This window comes from Lemur catta, chromosome X (assembly GCF_020740605.2).
Source record: "Lemur catta isolate mLemCat1 chromosome X, mLemCat1.pri, whole genome shotgun sequence".
In the NCBI taxonomy this organism is placed as follows: domain Eukaryota; kingdom Metazoa; phylum Chordata; class Mammalia; order Primates; family Lemuridae; genus Lemur; species Lemur catta.
Window position 1 is genome coordinate 47,770,596 of NC_059155.1, and position 19,942 is coordinate 47,790,537.

A 19,942-nucleotide genomic window follows, 5' to 3' on the forward strand; every position below is an offset into this window, starting at 1 on the left:
CTTTGACCATTTCTTTACTAGAGTATTTGTCTTTTTCGTTTTGATTTGAAAAGCTCTTTTTATATTAGAGATGTTAACTCTTTATCTGTTACATGTTGGAAAAATCTTTTTCTAGCCTGTGGTTTGTTTTTCAACCTTGCTTATTGTGCCATACAGCAGCTTTTTTTTTTTTTTGAGACAGAGTCTCACTCTGTTGCCCAGGCTAGAGTTCCATGCCATTAGCCTAGCTCACAGCAACTTCAAACTCCTGGGCTCAAGCAATCCTTCTGCCTCAGCCTCCTGAGTAGCTGGGACTACAAGCATGTGCCACCATGCCCGGCTAATTTTTTCTATATATTTTTAGTTGTCCAGCTAATTTCTTTCTATTTTTTTAGTAGAGACGGGATCTCGCTCTTACTCCACCTGGTCTCGACCTCCTGAGCTCAAGCAATTCTCCTGCCTCGGCCTTCCAGAGTGCTAGGATTTCAGGCATGGGCCACTGTGCCTGGCCAATACAGCAGATTTTATTTTTCATGTAGTAAAACTTATTATTCTTCCTTTTTGATTCTGGTTTCCAGATCATGCTTAGATTCTGCCATCAAGTTCATAAAATATTCATCCCTATTTTCTTATAGAAATTTTATGATTGGATTTAATCTTTGATTAATCTAGAATTTATTTTAGTATACGAAGTAAGGTAAGGATCTAGTTTTTTTGTTTTGTCATAAATGTCTATCCAGTCATTTCAATACCTTTTCTTGAATAATTCTTTTCCTCACTGATTTGAATAATTCCTATATATATTTTGGTCTGTTTCTGGACTCTATTCTGTTCATTTATCTGTATGCACTATTACCACACAATTTTATTTACAATAGTTTTAACATCTGGCAGAACAAGCCCTTCTTCCTCACTCCATTAATGTTTTTTATTTATAATTTTCCTGACTATAATTGCATGTTTATTCTGGAAGCATTTTTCTTCTCTTAACAGGATATAATGCTACCTTATTAACTAGTTCATGTTCTTGGTTGCTTATTCTCTTTTAATCCACTCTATTCATGAGAGTCTTAATAGGCTCTCACTAGAGTCCAAGCTGTTCACCCACCTTATGTACTACCTATTTTACCATTTCTGTAACATCTTGTTAAAGGACAGGACAGAAAATGTGCAATTTATGTTAGAGTAAGGGAAGATAATCCACAGCATGTTGAGTGCCACTTAATGGCATTTTACTATTCACTCTTGCTTATCCTCCTCAGTGCATACCTGCTTCTTTTATCTCCTTTCCTCTGCTCTCTCTTTTACTTTTTTTTCTGTTTCTTTTCATTCTCATTTACTTGTAACATCCAGGGAGGCTGGAAAAAAAATAAATTTGAGATACCCATGTGACACCAGTGTTTTCACCCTTTCTTTGTATTTTCCTTTATTCACTGGCCTTTTCAATGCAGCTCAGTAGCCCTAACTTTGGAGTCATATTTATAGTCAGTATTAATAGAGTCATGGAATTGCTGTATGCCTTATATCATCTTGGATAATATCCCTTTTACTACAGACATTATTGATCATTAAGAGCTCTAAGATGTATGCGGAAGAGCCGCTGTAGTCTTGAGAGCTGAAGTCTAATTATTGTCTTGTTCATTCATCTGTTAATCCATGAACAAAGAAGCTACGGTAGAGCCAGGGGCTTGAGTGGGATAATAGAAACAGGAAGTCCTTAGTTTGCCAACCAAGAAATGGGAACTAACATTTGTTAAGTGCCTACTATATGCCAGCCACTGGCTGTTCTCAATGATTTATGTGCACTATTTCATTCAACCAGAAGCCTAGAACGACTTTTATTCCCATTTTACAGACGAGAAAACTGAGGTGCTAAGATTCTAAGAGCTGGCACAAGGCCACACAGTATGTGGTGCACGGAGATTCAGTCAACTGCAGGATACTAGACTTCCCTTTTCACCAGACTTCTTTCCCTAATTTGGCAATCTAGGGTTATGAAATGAAGACATACCAAATTGCAGGATGCAAAAGAACAGGAGTGAATAGCAGTGCTTTCTCTGTTTTCCCTTTTCTCTTTTCTTCATTGTACTATGTAATCTACATGCAGAAAATTTTGAAGAGGGAAAAGAAGTTATTTTTGGAAACCTCACGTTTTCCGTGAGATAAAATGACTAGATTCTGAGACTTTCAGGGTCAGGAGGGAACTCTGTTAATGTTCCTAGGAATCAGAGCCATGGTGTCTCTTCTTTATCCGTTTAGGCAGCTTCACATCTGGCCTGAGTGAAGTGCACAAGGCTTAAAAGAGAGGTGTATGAAGGAAGAAGTGGGAGTCTTGGTAATGTTTTGATTTGGGGTTCATTTCCAAATCTGGAGGCATCATGCCTTAACATTGGTTGTATCTGAGTGGAGATTTCTGTAGAGGCCAACCCCTACTTGCAAGCATCATGCATAGATTTAGCTGGAAACAAACATCCATTTGTTTGGAGATGGGTGGGACAAGAGAGCTTGCCCTAAGCCTGCAAGGGGAGTCATTAAAGTAGTTTCCTAATGATTTGACAAAGGCAGGACAGCAGAAACAAAGGCAGGACAGCAGAAACATGTCTTCGAACTACAGGGTTTTTCGGTCTCTTCAACTTCTGGTATTTCTGACCTTTGCCACTCTTGAATAACCAGTGGTCAGTGCTGTCTACTTTCCTCTTTTTTTGTGAAGTCCGGCTCTTCTCTTTCCTATAATTCTGGCATCTGTACTCTTCCCTCTATTAATTGTAGTATGTTTCCAGTATTACATCATACTTGCTTACTGTCAGTGATTCTCTGAACTGCACCCCAAGGATAAGGTCTTTTTTTTTTTTTTTTTTTTTTGAGACAGAGTCTCACTTTGTTGCCCAGGCTAGAGTGAGTGCCGTGGCGTCAGCCTAGCTCACAGCAACCTCAGACTCCTCAGCCTAGCTCACAGCAACCTCAGACTCCTGGGCTTAAGCGATCCTACTACTGCCTCAGCCTCCCGAGTAGCTGGGACTACAGGCATGAGCCACCATGCCTGGCTAATTTTTTTTTTTTTGTATATATATTTTTAGTTGGCCAGATAATTTCTTTCTATTTTTGGTAGAGACGGGGTCTCACTCTTGCTTAGGCTGGTCTCGAACTCCTGACCTCGAGCGATCCACCCGCCTCGGCCTCCCAGAGCTAGGGTTACAGGCGTGAGCCACCGCGCCCGGCCTAGGATAAGGTCTTGACTGGGCCCTAAGGCTTAGGCTCTGTTACCGGGAAAGGCCAATGCGGGGCGGGGAGGGGGGGTTTGATGACGTCACGACAGGGGGAGGGGCGTTTCGAGCCCGGCTCTGTGGAAGGAGTTTGTGGAGAGCACCCTGCGGTGGCGTCCGGGCTGAAGTGAGTGATTTAGTGGGTAGGAAGGGCTAGAGGAAGCTTCGGGCACAGGTTAGTTGGGTGGTTTGTAACCAGTATGGCCATTAGGCCAACGCTTTTTGGAGTGACCTTGAGGCAATAACTTTGTACTGTGGAACTGGAGCTACTCTCAAGGTGAAGGAAGAGAGGCAAAGGCAGCTTTTTTTGACAAGGATGGAGGAGTACGGGGAGCTGGCCCACTGAAAGTGGGAGATAGTCGTTATTGTAGTTTAGATAAGAAGAACCTTAATTCAGTTGAAACAGGACTGTTGGGGACCTTTGGGCGTGGGAGGCCAAAGGTGCTAGCTGTCTGTGAGAGGGGTGGGGGGGGGAAGGACGGTGAGTGATTGGATGCTTTGAATGCAGGATTGGTAGGGAGGAGGATTTTGAACCACTTAGGAGAAAGCAAGTACCAGCTAGATCAACCCCCTCAGCCTCGCTTCCCACCTTGCTGGGCAGATTTATGGTAAAAAAAAGATTCAGGATGAAAATCTCCAGGCTCATTTTAGGTAGCAGGACAGCCTGGCCCCTCCCCTCATTAACTACTTTATTTTTTTACGGGTTTTTAGGGTTTCTCAGACTTTTTTCTCGTTTGGATAACAAGTAACAGGAAACGTTTCACTGGAAAGAAATTTGTTGAGAAACTGGAGGATAAACGACAGAGTATTAAAATATTTTCTTGTTTCATAGGTCTGAGCCAGAGATTTAAAAATGGATGATGCTGACTTTCGTTTCATGGACTTTAAAGGTACATAGCAGTAAAAAAAAAAAAAAAAAGAAAAAAGAAAAGAAAAAGTCAAACTGCTGCCTTATTTAAGATCCTCTAAATGTATTTTGTTTCTGAATTTTGTCTTTGGAGTGTCCATAGGTCCAGGTTTTCTTCATTTATGTACCAGAAACAATGATGTTTAAATATTGATGTTTAACACACTGGGAACCTTTTATGGGTTAGCAGAATTCACAATTCATAACTTATTTTTATGGCACACAAAATGGAACCGGCTTAATCTGAAATAAAAATCTACTGTAGGCCGGGCGCGGTGGCTCACGCCTGTAATCCTAGCACTCTGGGAGGCCGAGGCGGGAGAATCGCTCGAAGTCAGGAGTTTGAGACCAGCCTGAGCAAGAGCGAGACCCCGTATCTACTAAAAATAGAAAGAAATTATCTGGCCATCTAAAAATATATACAGAAAAAATTAGCCGGGCACGGTGGCACATGCCGGTAGTCCCAGCCACTTGGGAGGCTGAGGCAGGAGGATCGCTTGAGCCCAGGAGTTTGAGGTTGCTGTGAGCTAGGCTGATGCCACGGCACTCTAGCCCGGGGAACAGAGCGAGACTCTGTCTCAAAAAAAAAAAAGTCTACTGTGATAAAAGTAAGTTAAAAAAATTACTGCAAGATCCTGAAGTGCCTTAACATAATTATCAGTGAAAAATAAATTATATCCTGTGTAGTTTTAGGTTTAAGTGCATTTTAGTGTTTCTTAATTATTTTGAAAATTAGTAATCCATGTGTGATATTTATGGGAGCTCTTAATAAACAAAAGCAATTTGAATAACTAGAACAACAGATTCCTCAACCGTACCAGATATGGGAGAGTTTAGGGTACTTGCTTTGTTTCTGGGGGAAATGATTAGACCTGTGGTACATTCACATTTATATAATAATGAAATATGTTGTAACCAAGGTGGCTACAAATCTATGATTTTAAAAAGTTTGGGTCAATATTTTGTTAATGCTTGTCACTTTAAAACAACAACAATAAAGCCCACTACCACTTACCTTAAGTTTTAATTTAGAATATAATATTTTAAAGGTATAAACATGGAATAGGGATTATGATTTTTAAGTGTATAGTATTTGAGACCTGTATTACATAAATATTTGAATCGCACAGAAATGTATACAGAATAATATAATGAACACCTGTGTATACCACTGAGTTTTGTCAAATCTTAACAGTTTGTCACATGCTTCAGATATTTCATTGTTTCAAAGAACTAAAAAATTGGTCGGACATGGTGGCTCATGCAATTTTAGCACTTTGGGAGGCAGAAGTGGGAGGATTGCTTGAGGTACAGAGTTCAAGACCAGTCTGGGCAACATAGTGAGACCCTGTCACACAAAAAATACAAAAATTAGTCAGGCGTGGTGGTATGCATCTATAGTCCTAGCTACTTGGGAGGCAGAGGCAGTAGGATCACTTGAGCCCAGGAGTTTGAGGTTGCAGTGAGCTATAATGAGGCCACTGTACTCCAGCCTGGGTGACAGAGTGAGACCCGGTCTCAAAAAAAAAAAAAAAACAAAAAAACTAAAATGTATCATTTTTCATCTTTTTAAACTCCAAAAATTGTATCATTTTATATGATTTTTTTCTGCAATTTATGTTTTTTTTCCCTAAACATTATGTTTTGGATATTTGCCCATATGAATATTTTAATTCTAGTTCATTCATTTCTACTGCAGACTAGTAGTATTATATTGAATGTAAATATATCACAGTTTATTTATTCCATCTCCCTTGTTGGAGATACAAGTTGTTTCAAATATTTGCTATTACAAACAACAATGAACATTGTGTTTCTGAGAGTTTAGCAGGAACTTTCAAACATTTTTGATCACCGTCTATGGCAAGAAAATATTTTTAAATTCCCATCCTAGTACATACATATTGTATCAAAAATTTTATTTTTACCCTTATTACATGAAGTGCATTATGATATTTTCTCTTCTTTTTCATTAAAAAAATTCAGACAATGCTGTTATTAAAAAAAACGCTGGATATTCAGTCATAGATCTGACTGAAAAAAAAATGCTTAGTGTGACCCACTAAATTGATTTATTTCTTGAGCTACTGGTGAGTGAGGCTCTATGTTAGTGCTGTCCAATCGAAATATAGTGCAATCAACAAAAATAATTTTATATTTTCTAGTAGCCACATTATAAGAAGGTTAGACAGATTAAATTGATTTTAATGATATGATATATTTAACTCAGTATATCTACAATATTATCATTTCAACATGTAATCAATATAAAAATTGTTAATGAGATATTTTACATTCTATTTTTGATACAAAATCTTGCAAGTCTGGTGCACATTTTATACTTAAAGCACAACTCATTTTGGACCACCACATTTCAAGTGCTCAATAGTCACATGTGACTAGTGGCTACTGTATTGGGTAGTGCAGTTCTAGGGTATACATTTAGGAATATACCCTAAATGGAACTGCTGGGTCAAAAGCTATGAGCATTTTTAACTTTATAGATATTGCCAAATTGCTGTCCAAAGTAGTTTTAAAAACTAGACTCCCTTTTCTCTTTCTTTTTTCCCTGTATCCTTGCTAATATTTGCTATTATCAGACTTTTAAAATTTTGCAAGTCTGGAGGGTGTTGTTGTTTTTAATTAACATTTTACTTTGGAATAATTTTAAATTTACAGCAAAGTTGCAAAGATAGTGCAGAGAGTTCCCGTATACCCCTCAGCCAGTTATCATCCTACTTGGGTATTGTCTTGATTTACATTTTCCTGATAACTAGTGAAGTTGGGTATATTTTTATAGATTTATTGGCCATTTGAGTTTTCTCTTCTGTACACATAACCTTTTTAGTCAAGTTTTGTAAAAATGGATGCAAAAGCCCATGCAATGGCTCTAGTTAATTTCCTTATTAGGGAGAATTGACGTAGCACCAATCTTTTTGTACCACTAATTTAAATCAATTTCAAAGCCAAGAAGGAATAGAAATTGGTCTAAGTTACTATACCCACTGGGACTAAATAAATGTGCCTCCCATTCTGCATTCCAGCTCTTCAACTATTTGAAGATAATTTATCATGTCTCCTGGAATGTCTCTCCTTCAGCTTGGGTATTTTTCATTTGTTCAGTCATTCCTCATATTACAGGGTTTCTAGTCCTCTTACCATTTTGTGTGCTGTTTTTTGAACATGCTCTATTCTTTTCATGTTATTCCTTAAAATGTGGTACCCAGACCAGAACACAATTCTCTAGGTTTGATATGATCAGCATAAAATACAGTCATGTACCACATAACAGTAAACGAAGAATGGCATATAGGATGGTGGTACCGTGAGATTTTAACGGAGCTGAAAAATTCCTATTGCTTAGGTGACATCATGGCTGTTGTAAAATTGTAGCACAGTTAATTACTCACACGTTTGTGGTGATGCTGGTGTAAACAAACTTATTGTACTGGCAGTTGTATAAAGATACAGCACATTCATTTATGTATAGCACATAATACTTGATAATAAATAACTATATTACTGGTTTATGTATTTACTGTACCATACTATACTTTTTATTGTTATTTTAGAGTGTACTCCTACTTATATAAAATAAGTTAATTGTAAAACCACCTTAGGCAGGTCCTTCAGGAAGTATTCCTGAAGGTATTGTTATCATGGAAGATGACAGTTCTATGTGTGTTATTGCCCCTGAAGACATTCCAGTGGGACAAGATGTGAAGGTGGAAGACAGTGATAGTGATGATCCTGAGCCTGTGTAGGCCTAGGCTAATGTGTGCTTTTGCATCTTAGTTTTTAGCAAAAAAGTTAAAAAAGTTAAAAAAATTAAAATAGAAAAGCATATAGAATAAGGATATAAAGAAAGAGAATATCTTTGTATGGCTGTACAATGTTTGTGTTTTAAGTGAAGTGTTATTACAAAAGAGTCAAAAAGTTAAAAAAATTAAAAAGTTTATAAAATAAAAAAGTTATAGTAAGCTAAGTTTAATTTATTATTAAAGAAATTAATTTTCATTTATAAATTGAGTGTAGCCTAAGTGTACAGTGTTTATAAAGCCTACAGAAGTGTACAGTAATGTCCTAGGCTTTCACGTTCACTCTCTACTCACTCACTGACTCATCTAGAGAAACTTCCAGTCCTGCAAGCTCCATTCATGGCAAGTGCCCTACACAGGTGTACCATTTAAATCTTTTATACCATATTTTTACTGTACCTTTTCTAGGTTTAGATACACAGATAATTACCATTATGTTACAATTGCCAGTGGTTCAGTATGGTAACATGCTTTACAGGATTGTAGCCTAGGAGGAATAGGCTATGCCACATAGCCTATGTGTGTAGTAAGCTATATCATCTATGTTTATATAAGTACATTCTATGATATTCACTCAGTGACGAAATCACCTAACAGCACATTTCTCAGAATATACCCGTCATTAAGGGATGCGTGTCTATAGTCTTTCTCTTTAGATTTAGAAGTTACCATCTTTCTCTTTAGATAATGATGTAGCTAAGTTTGAATTTTTTTTCATACCACATTAGTGACTCATTTTGAACTTTTTGCCCCCAGAAGCCCCTCAGTCTTTTTTTAAATGCATGCTGCTGTTAAGCTACATCTTGCCTGTTATATATTGGTACCGTTATTTTAATTAATTAATTTATTTTTTGAGACTGAGTTTCATTCTTTCACCCTGGGTAGAGTGCAATGGCATCATCATAGCTCACTGCAACCTCAAACTCCTGGGCTCAAGTGATCCTCCTGCCTCAGCCTGCTGAGAAGCTGGGACTACAGGTGCGCACCACGATGCCAAGCTAATTTTTTCTATTTTTTTTTTTTATCTTCACTCTGGGAACCTAAATTTTTTCTGTTTTGTAGAGACAGAATCTCGCTCTTGCTCAGGCTGGTCTTGAACTCCTGAACTCAAGCGATCCTCCTGCCTCTGCCTCCCAGAGTGCTAAGATTATAGGCATGAGCCACTGTACCCGGCCTCAGTGCAGGTTTGAACCCCTGGGCTCAAGGGATCCTCCTGCCTCAGCCTCCCCAGTAGCTGGGATTACAGGCGTGTGCCACCATGCCTGGCTAATTTTTTTTTTTTTTTTGAGACAGAGCCTTGCTCTGCTGCTCTGGCTAGAGTGCAGTGGCATCATCATAGCTCACTGAAACCTCAAATTTCTGGGCTCAAGCGCTTCTCCTGCCTCAGCCTCCCAAGTAGCTAGGACTATAGGCATGTGCCACCACGCTCAGCTAACTTTTCTATTTTTTTTTTTTTTGTAGAGATGGGGACTGGCTCTTGCTTAGGCTGGTCTTGAACTCCTTAGCTCAAGTGATCCTCTAGCTGCAGCCTCCCAGGTGCTATGATCACAGGGGTTAGCCACTGCTCCTGGCCCATGCCAGGCTAAATTTTTAAATTTTTTTGTAGAAATGAGGTCTCACTATGTTGCCTAGGCTGGTCTCAAACTCCTGGCCTCAAGCGATCCTCTTGCCTCAGCCTCCCAAAGTGCTGGGATTACAGGTATGAGCCACTATGGCTGGCCCATTTTATTGTCTAGTGGTATTCCACTGAATGAATATATTGCCATTTGTTTATCCATTCATCAGTTGATCAATATTTTTGGCCATTATGAATAAAGTTGCTATTAATGTTCATGTATAAGGTTTTTAAATGGACTTAGGTTTTCATTTCTCTTGGGAAAATTACCTAAGAGGGGAATTGCTGAGATGTAAAGAGCTTTTGTAATCAGGTTTCAGCAGGTTGTCTAGAGTATTTCCTTTCTGGAGGACAGGCTTTTTTATTTAAGCAACTGGGCTAGAGGGTTTCCTAAGCTGTCCCACTTGATTCAGTAAAAGTTCCTCATCTTGGTAAGCACCAAAACCATCCAAAACAGAAGGCGATTTTACATGGGAAACAGCAAAAAGAAGTTGAATGATGTTGAAAGAATATTTGTACTGAGATAATTTAGCTCAGTTGTCCTCAGGGTTAATTCTTAAAGAATGGCAATTGTTTATTAAGCTTTGGAACTCCCTTTCCTATGGTTACTTTGGATACAAATTCTTATTCTCCTTTTTCTAGATGTTGAACTTCCTTATATTTGTTGTTACATAAATACCCTTATGATCTATTGCAATATCCAAGTTTATAATTTTCTGTTGTATTTATGATGATTTTTAGGGAGGTAGCTATTAGCTAATGTGTTTCATCAAGTCTCCAGAAGATAGTCATAATATATACTCAATACCAGCCCTGCCTAGTAGAAATACAATGTGAGCTGCAAATGTAATTTAAAATTTTCTCGTAGCCACATTAAAAAAGTACAAAGAAATAGGTGAAAATAATTTTAATAATGATAATTTTAATGCTATATTTTAGCCCAACACATCCAAAATATTATTGTTCCAACATTTAATCAGTATACAAAATTACTGAGATATTTTACATTTTTTAATACTAAGTCTTCAAAATCCATGTGTATTTTACTATTTTAGCACATCTCAATTTGGACTAGCTACATTTCAAGTGCTCAATAGCCACATATTGCTACCATATTAGACAGTGCAGATCTAGGCTAAAAAGTTTAGTAGGAAAACTCACTCAAGGTAAGTGGCTTTCACTGACTTTCAAAGGACTTTATTTGGAAGCTCCCTGAACTATTTTTTCCCATTCCTTTAAATAGCACAATGGGATACTCAGGAATGGCACAGTTATTAGGCATATTCATGAGCATAACTATTATATAACCTGTGCAGAAATCTCATTGAGATGTTCATTGGGGTCACCTGGTATGCACCTATTAGGTAGAATTAATGCAGTTTATAAAATAAAGAGATTGAATGACCAACAGAACGGAACCCGTTTAGTATGCCATACAATGTCTTTCAAGCTCTTGCCCCTACATACCTTTCTATTGGTGTTTCCCATAACCATCCTTTACCCTTTTCTCCAGCCATACATCACTACTTTGGATTATTTGAATCCATTGTGCTTTTCCACTCCTCTGTGCTTCTCCCTCTGGCATGTTCTTTCCCCTCAATATCTGCTGGGAAATCTCTAACTCATCCTTCAGATCCACCTCAAAGAGCACGTCCTGTGAAGCTTATCGTGCTATTCCTACATCCCATTACCTCAAATGGCAGTTACTCAATCCTTCGTTTATATTCCTATAGCACCTTTTACTCACAGTACTTACTACTACATTATATTGCAATTTTTTTCATTTTAATTTCCCTTGATAGTGTGATCCATTTGATGGCATAGACTGCCTCACTCATCTTTATATTCCTAGAAAGATGCCCAGTATCAGCCTGATAGCAGGCATTTGATAAATGTTTGTTGAATTAAGTTTTACAAGGAGACATGTAGATGCCAGCCAAAGCAGAAAGAGTGCAATTGCCTTGCATTCTGTTCAGGGTCATGTTACTTATAGCCTTGATCTTGGGCAAGTTAGTTAACTCCTCTATGCTTTGTTTTACTCAGTTGTAAAATCAGAGTGTGTTACTAGCATTTTAAAATTGGTTGATGGATGCATGTCTATCTACATATATCTTGTGTGGAAATGACTGTAAGCTCCTCAAAGGAGAGGAATATGTCTTGTTCATGTCATATCTTTGCTGCTTAGCGAAGCACCTGGTTATTATTAAATGTTTATTGAATGAATGAATGAGTAAAATAACTCTTGTTCATTTCATTCATATTGCCCACAAAAATAGCAACACTATCATCAGGAATGACCCTATCTATTTTTGATGATGATTTGGAAATGCACATGGGCTCAGATAAACCTCTCCTGTGTTGTTCCATCATTATCAAAAAATTCATAGGGTGTGAAGGAGCTAAGAAAATTTCACCCCAAAATATGACTTCTTGGTATAAAGAGTATTTTGAATTAAAGGCCTTTAGGGATCAACAGGCCTTTGGGAGGGGCTTTCCCTCTATCTGCATAACCAGGTGGTACCATCAAGAGAACAATAGACTTCCCTTCCCCTCCCGGTTATCTCTGTAGTTTTCAGGAAAGAAAATCTAGAATGCAAATCTGACCTGAGCCAAATAGTTTAAAACATAATACCTGTCTCTCAGGTTAATTTACAAGTCAATCTGTTTCCCCCATCCATTCATCCTCCCTAGTAACCATTTATTGCTCCTAAACAGATTTACCTGTATTCCTCATCTTCTCCCCTCTAAAAGGAGAGTATAAAAATATTGGGATATTGGGTAATCACTGTGTGATTCTCCCCGTGGGCACAGTAAATAAACCTCTACCTCTTATTAATTGTTATGGTCTGACACGAGAGAAATGACCACCCAAAGACCGAACTGAGCCAAATTAGGAGTCTTTATTAGCTGGCCAGTGACTACCCTCTGCACCGCCAAAGGCGGCCGCATAGAGAGTAGCGCTCAACCAGAAAAGAGGAAGGATTTTTATGTTATTCTATATCGGGGTCTTATGTGACTCTAAGTACACAAGCGAATCCTGGGGGGATCTAGCAACAGCACTTGGTACTGGGTTATGCGTGAGTTGAAAAGCCATCTTTCAGGTGGACTTTTTAGAGCCTCTACTGAGTGAGGGGGCAATTATGCACAAGTTCTGTCCCAAGGTGAGCTTGGAGGCTTCCTTTGCCAGGATGGCTGTCGAAGCAATGGCCTGCAAGCAGCCTGGCCAGCCAGATGCTACAGGGTCCAACCTGTTACACAGGTATGCAATCGGTCTGTTTTCTTCTGGGCAATTTTTACTGACTCAGACAGCATTTTTTTTTCTAATCTCTCTACTTTCTGCAGCTTTTTTCTAATATCAGGGGCCGACTGAGTGGCAAAGGCATATTAATGGCACGTCTATTTTCAGGCGCCTCTGGTCTATGGGGGTATACAAGCGGTAAGCTTCAAAAAGGCGTTCTAAGAACGCCGCTGGGGGCTCCTTAGGCCCCTGTATGATCTCGCTTACCTTGGATAGATTGGTTGGCTTTTTGGCCGCTGCCCATATGCCCCTAAGCAGAGTCTGGTGATACCGTTCGAGAGCCTCCTTACCTCTTTCTTCATTTGGGTCCCAGTCTGGGCACATGGCGAGGAAGATAAACGCAGGTTGCCCGTCCGGGCCAGGAATTGTCTATGGGTGACAAAACTCTTAGAATAGCCATGGTTAGAGAGACAATTGACAAAGTTGGCTAATTTTATGGCATATAACAACGTAATGTAATAACTACAATTATCACTGATAATATATATGAAGATTTATCAATATTTTACAATTTAGAACATATATTAATAACATGTTTATACAAATATAATCCCAAGAAAGTTAACATCATTTTTTATTTGACGATGCTTCCTGTATAGTTTTAACATACCAAACAAGCCCAGTATGTCTCCCTTAGACTTTCAGTGGCCCTAATATTTTAAAAAAGCTAGTTTGAGGTCAAAAAGACTGGAATTTGGATTTTGGAAAGTTTGTCAACTTGATAAAGCATAAAAACTTTGTTTTTTTAGGCCAGTTATCAAAAAGGTAAAGAAAAGCCTTCTGTAGTGATTTTTTTTTTAAGAAAAGGGCACAAGTTATAAATCAGATAGTTTCATTAACAGCAAATTAATATTTTAAGAAAACCAAAATTTTTCTTTTTAATTGTAGCCAATTGGCTCACATATAAAATTTCTTCATAAATCCCCTTTCATGGACTTTATCCCATCTTGCATAGACCAGCTACAGCATACCAAACTTTCTGTTTTGCCTTAACTTTTCCTTTACCATACAAGATTCTTTCTTATACAATACTATAGTCCTCTCTGTTTAACCTTTCTTACCAAAAATATGTTTATATATTCATAGCTTTTTTACATCTCTTTCTCTTATTTCACTGGTTATTTTCTGTCTTGTTTTCATTATTTTTTTCTAAATCTATATTTTGAATCAACCTTTAAATAACCTCTGAATTAGACAAAATTACATATATATTTTTAATAAGAACACATTTTAGGTTTTTTCCACAATTTTTCTTATTAAAAACATATCTTGGCTGGACATAGTGGCTCACACCTGCAATCCTAGCACTCTGGGAGGGGGAACTTGCCTTAAAGGAAGGACAGGCACCCCTGGCAAAGAATCAGGGGACAAACTGGAATGGGAGCTGCTCCGTGTATGAGGAGGACAGAGGGGCCCTTTCTCCTGACTAGTCGGTCGGGGCTCAGGGGAAGCAGTAGGATATGGAGGGGGCTCCATTGGGAGGGGACCCTTTGGGGGATCAGTCAGGACCGGGCTTGGTTTTGGCCTTTCCTCCAGGGGTGGTTTAGCCACGAGGACTGTTCTGGTTTTGGCAGTCTCATTTTTAGGGGTCTTGAGGCGAAACTGCAATTATCCGGAGTCATACACCAAGGCACCACTCCAGATCTTCATGCAAAAATGATATCTTGGTAGATAAATGCAGACAACCGTGGGAGAACCAATCTGGGGACCCTGGGAAACTGAAAACCACGGCCTGCACTCAGATGGTGAGGGTGACTTTGGTGCTACCCTCCCACGCCAAGGGAGGGCATTTGTATATATAGACAATGGAATATTGTATGGAATATTTCAGCCTTTAATAAGACGGAAATTCTGTAATATGTGACAACATGGATGACCCTTGAGGATATTATCCTAAGTGAAATAAGCCAGTCACATAAAGACAAATATTGCATAATCCTACTTATATGAATTATCTAAAATAGTCAAATTCATAGAATCAAATAAAGGAATGGTGGTTTCCAGGAGCTGTGGGAAGGGCGAATGGACAGTTGCTAAGCAATGGGCAAAAAGTTTCAGTCAAGCAGGATGAATAAGCTCTAGAGATCTGCTGTACAACACTCTACTTATAGTCAACAATAATGTATTTTACAATTAAAAATTTGTTAAGAGAGCAGATCTCATATTAAGTGTTCTTACCACATGAAAAACAAAGAAAGGATACAACTCCAAAGCTAAACAGGTTCCTGGAATATGCCCCCTAACATGTTAAATTTCAAATCTGATGGCCAGTGTGACTTAATCTAAACCAATCCCTTCCCTCCTCTACAATGCTATTATTCTTTCTTGCCCTAAGCAGAACTGGCTCAGGGAGAAAACCTAAGCCTACAGACTGGCCTCATCAGGAGATAAAGCTATGTTAATTTTAGGAGGGCAACTAATTGGGGGGTGGGGTAGGGGTAGTCAAGAGCTGACAGTATCATGCTAATCAAAAAGGAATTTCCAACTTGATTCCGGTGAGGAACCTTATCCAGTCGCATGCAGGGCATTTAACTTTAGGGACTAAAGGATAGAATTGTACTGACACTGAACAAAATGCATCAGTAGGAGGAATTTTTCAAAAGAGGCATAACTCAGTCCTTTCAACCAAATGCACATTGTGTAAATATTGCAATGAATCTAGTTATCTGATATTTTTCACACTCCTATGTAAGGTCCATAACCAAATTCAACTTGCCAAACCAATGCTATCCCTCAGCATCTTCTTTATAAGGCATCTGTATTTATTACTCTTCTATTCTAATTACATCCTGTTATCTTTTGTTACCCCTTGTAGCAAAGCCCTGCTGTTCTTGACTGAGAATCTTCTGCAGATGGACATTTGGGTTGTTTCCACATCTTGGCTATTGTGAATAGTGCTGCAGTGAACATGAGAGTGGGATCTCTTCAAGATCTTGATTTCAGTTCTTATACATAAATACACGGAAGTGGGATTGCTGGATCATATGGTAGTTCTGTTTTTAATTTTTTGAGGAATCTGTATACTATTTTCCATAGCAGCTGCATTCTTACCAACAGTGTTCAAGGTTCCAATTTCTCCACATCCTCACCAACACTTCTTATTTTCCATTTTTTTGATAGAGATCATCCTCTATCAAATGTCATTTTGGCTTTGATTTGTATTTCCCTGATGATTAGTAATGTTGAGAATTTTTCATATACCTGTTGGCCATTTCTATGTCTTTTTGGAGAAATTTTTGGTACTTTTTAATATTTTTATCTCTGTTGAAATTCTCACTTTGTTCATGCTCATGAAGATGCTCTTGACCTTAGTGAGCATCTTCATGAGAATTATTTTTAATTCTCTATCAAGTAAATCATGTAACTCTATTTCATGAGGGTTGGTTTCTGGTGTTTGTCTTGTTCCAAAGATGGAACATCTTTGCCTGGTTCTTTATTTTCCTTGACTCTCTGTGTCCGTGTCTGTGCATTAGACAAAGAAGGCACCTCTCTCAGTCTTCACAGGCTTGCCTTGTACAGAAGACCTCTACCAATCAGCCCTGCCAGAGATTCTGGGAACCTCTACCAACTCTTACCCTCCCCAGGGAGAATCAGGCAGCTGTGGTTTTTATCTGCTTGCTCTGTGCTGATCCAGAGGGTGGAGCCATGGAATTCACCAGTCCAAGCCGTTCTCAACGGAGAACTGTCTCCATTCTTCTCTAAGCAGCTAGACTGTGCCAGATCCATCAGAGTGTTATTGAAAGTTTGGCACTTGGTCTTGAGGCCTCATCAGAAGACCCAGGACAAGTGATCTGAGGAGAGGGAAAGAGAAGCTTATTAATTTGCCAGCAAATGAGGATGATGGGAGACTATCTTCCTAGAGTGCCATCATCCTATGTGTAGGTAGAAATGCAGAGCTTTTAAAAGGAGTTTTCATCTTGGGGCTATTGCTATTTAACTACAGTTGATGGTCCTGATCTACCCCATCTCCCGCAAAGTGAAGACAATCTCCTGACCTCTGCCCGGACAATTCCATTGAGCCATCTCTCCTGTGGTATAAAAAAACAGAGAATGCTCCCCTGCCCTTCTGATTACTGTCCTTGGACAGGGATACAGGTTTTAATTCCCCAAAAGGGTGGGGGCGGTTTAAAGAGACAACTCCTAAAACATTTTACCCTTTTTCAGGCCCTTCCCTCTGTTACAAAAGCTTCAAGACTGGAGAGACAGATACTAGTTCTTTGGGCAGCCCTGGAGAAGCTGGGACATTGGAGGCATGGATCAACTCTTTCCCTCCCCAGTGGAAAGCTGAGGGCTGGGATTTTTTAATCTGTGGAACTGTGTCATTTCTGCTTGTTATGATTTTCATGGGGTTAGCCTGGCATGCATCTTTCCCTAGTTACCTTCCAGGATCAGGACGCTGCTTAGAACTATAGTACGTTGCTGTGAATAGATCTCTTGGAACTATGGTACATGCAGTTCCATCTGAATTCTGCATTGTGACTTGCTGCTTGGATTCTCTTGTACCATATCCAATTTGTCATTTCTAATTCTTGGAACACTGTATAGGAAAAATGATTATCTCTCTAACCATGGATAGGAGCTACAATTTACAATGTGATTCTAGGCTATGGCTGAACCTGTTTGCCTGAGTTGCCATGCCCTTTTGACACTGTTTCGGATATTTTGGCTGCCCTCATTTAAACCAACCTCTGTAGTTAGAATAGTTTTTCTTAGCCCACAATCAGAACCATAATGTAGCACTCTGAATGGTCTTGGCTCATTTCTTCTCTCTCTGCTGTTTTATAGTTGTCCCAGTGCTGGCTTGTCACTTGTTCCAGTCCCTTCCCAATATAACCAGAATAGTGAAAAGTATAGGATTTCAAGTCAGAAAGCCTGAGTTCAAGTCTTGGTTTGCTACTTTCTATTTGTATCACCTTCAAGAAGTCACTTCATTTTGTTAAATCTTAGTTTCCACATCTTATAGAGTAGATTGAAGATTAAGTGAGAATGCATATGAAAAAGATTACAAACTGGAAAGCATTATGCAAATGTTAATTTTATTGTCATTTTTGGTTCTTTTCTAAATAAAGAGGTTGCATATAATCATTGTGACTTTGGGTAAAATCTTGAATTGACCTTTGAGCTGCTTTGGCTTTTGAATGACTGGTTGAGCTGAGGGAGGTCACAGGAAAAGACTTGGCAGGACTGTTGATAGATTTTTCCATGTTGTAACAGAAGCTTTCTTCCTCAAGGACAGGGTAAATATTTGTTTCCTATTATACTGTACCTACAATGCTGTCTACCTAATCAGAATTAATTGATACTATTTTAACACAGCTGCCTTATTAGAGTGACCCCCTAGTTTTAACTAGAGTGAATCTCATTTAAATTAAATTGACTGAAATCATGTTGTAAATAATAGTTTATTTCAGTAGCCAGGAAGATAATTTGATCATTTTTTTTCAAAATATGCAATCTTGCTTGATATAACCTTAATACAGCATGTTGTCTTCATCTCAGGAGTAGACTGCATTTATAGAAGTCCTTTTCTGAGCTTTTTCCAGAAGCAAATCTCCCTTTGATAGTGTAATTCTCAACCATTCAGCTATGTGATCTCCACTACTTAGCCAGCTTTGCTGACTGCATTTTCTTTTATTTATTTATTTATTTTTTTTGAGACAGAGTCTCACTGTGTTGCCCAGGGCTAGAGTGCCGTGGCATCAGCCTAGCTCACAGCAACCTCAAACTCCTGGGCTCGAGTGATCCTCCTGCCTCAGCCTCCCAAGTAGTTGGGACTACAGGCATGCGCCACCATGCCCAGCTAATTTTTCTACATATTTTTAGCTGTCCATATAGTAGAGATGGGATCTCGCTCTTGCTTAGGCTGATCTTGAACTCCTGACCTTGGGCGATCCTCCCGCCTTGGCCTCCCAGAGTGCTAGGATTACAGGCGTGAGCCAACGCGCCTGGCCTGCATTTTATCTTAAAGGACTGCAATGCTACCCTTGCCTCAGCTGGTGTCAATCAAGTTGCTCAACTGCATGACATTGAAAATATATTTTGAAAGGACCAGAATTATTTTGACAAAAATGAGTTATATAAAATATTAACCACTTAAGAGAACATTCACATATCAGAATTAATGTCTTCATAGTACCATATACTGTGTAACCAGAAATTATAATTGGTGTTCTATAATAACATCTTAGGATTTTTTTTAAAAGAAAGAACTCAAAAATTATATTGGGTTTTTGTTTTCTTTTCAAAAATATCTCTAAAATTGTTTTTAAGTAACATTTGGATTTTTAAAAACATCATTTTTAAAATTTCCATGATCCTGTTATCAATATTTTGGGCAAGGGATATAATATATGTCCCTCAGTGCGATACTTGCCTAATCTTATTAATAGAAGAGTCAACATATTTGATATCAGTCTTTTCATCAAATAATTTGTAGGAGAAAGGAAGATAGGAGTTTTTCTTTTCATATATATCTTTTCACCTAAAGCATTGAAAATATGTGTAAGTGTATTTTCCCTAATACCTCTGCTCATGCAGTGGGTATTGAAGATTCCATGTGTTGTGAAAAATATTTGAGTGAGTATATTTGAATGTAATTTGCTTTGTGAAGTCTTTATTTGAGTCTATTCTCTGATGTTTAACTGAAAATTTTTTGCAGCTGATTTATTGTTTGATGCGAGATTTCACTTGTTTATTGTAGCAGGATAAAAAAATCTGTTTATTTTAGCAGCTTAAAAATCTTTTGGAAGGTGCTTTTATAGTATTCTTATGAATATTAATAACATTCTTGCTACTTTGATGCTCAATAATGTTGCAAGAAATTAGAATATAGCTTATGGAGACTTCTGTTACATGAGTTTGGAAAAAAAGCCTCAATTTTGATGATATGAAGGGCATCAATTGTGATCCTACATCATGCTTGGGTTTTTTTTTTTTTTTTTTGAGATAGTGGTCTCACTGTGTTGCCAAGGCTGGTCCTGAACTCCTGGGCTCAAGTGATCCTCTTGCCTTAGCCTTCTGACTATCTGGGACTACAGACATGTACCACCACACCCAGCTAAT

General features: G+C 38.5%; 1 protein-coding gene across 2 annotated transcripts in view; it reads left to right on the plus strand.

Moving 5' to 3' along the window:
- The first annotated feature begins 4,077 nt into the window (after positions 1–4,077).
- TEX11 (testis expressed 11) overlaps positions 4,078–19,942 on the plus strand; it is a 278,253-nt gene continuing 262,388 nt past the window's right edge. Inside the window, exons 1-2 of one of the 2 annotated variants that reach the window (XM_045538676.1) lie at positions 4,078–4,132; positions 18,538–18,660. In XM_045538676.1, the coding sequence (XP_045394632.1) occupies positions 4,096–4,132; positions 18,538–18,660 (160 nt within the window). In that variant the 5' untranslated portion in view covers positions 4,078–4,095. The remainder of the gene's footprint in view (positions 4,133–18,537; positions 18,661–19,942) is intronic. The other variant, XM_045538677.1, reaches the window with a different exon arrangement.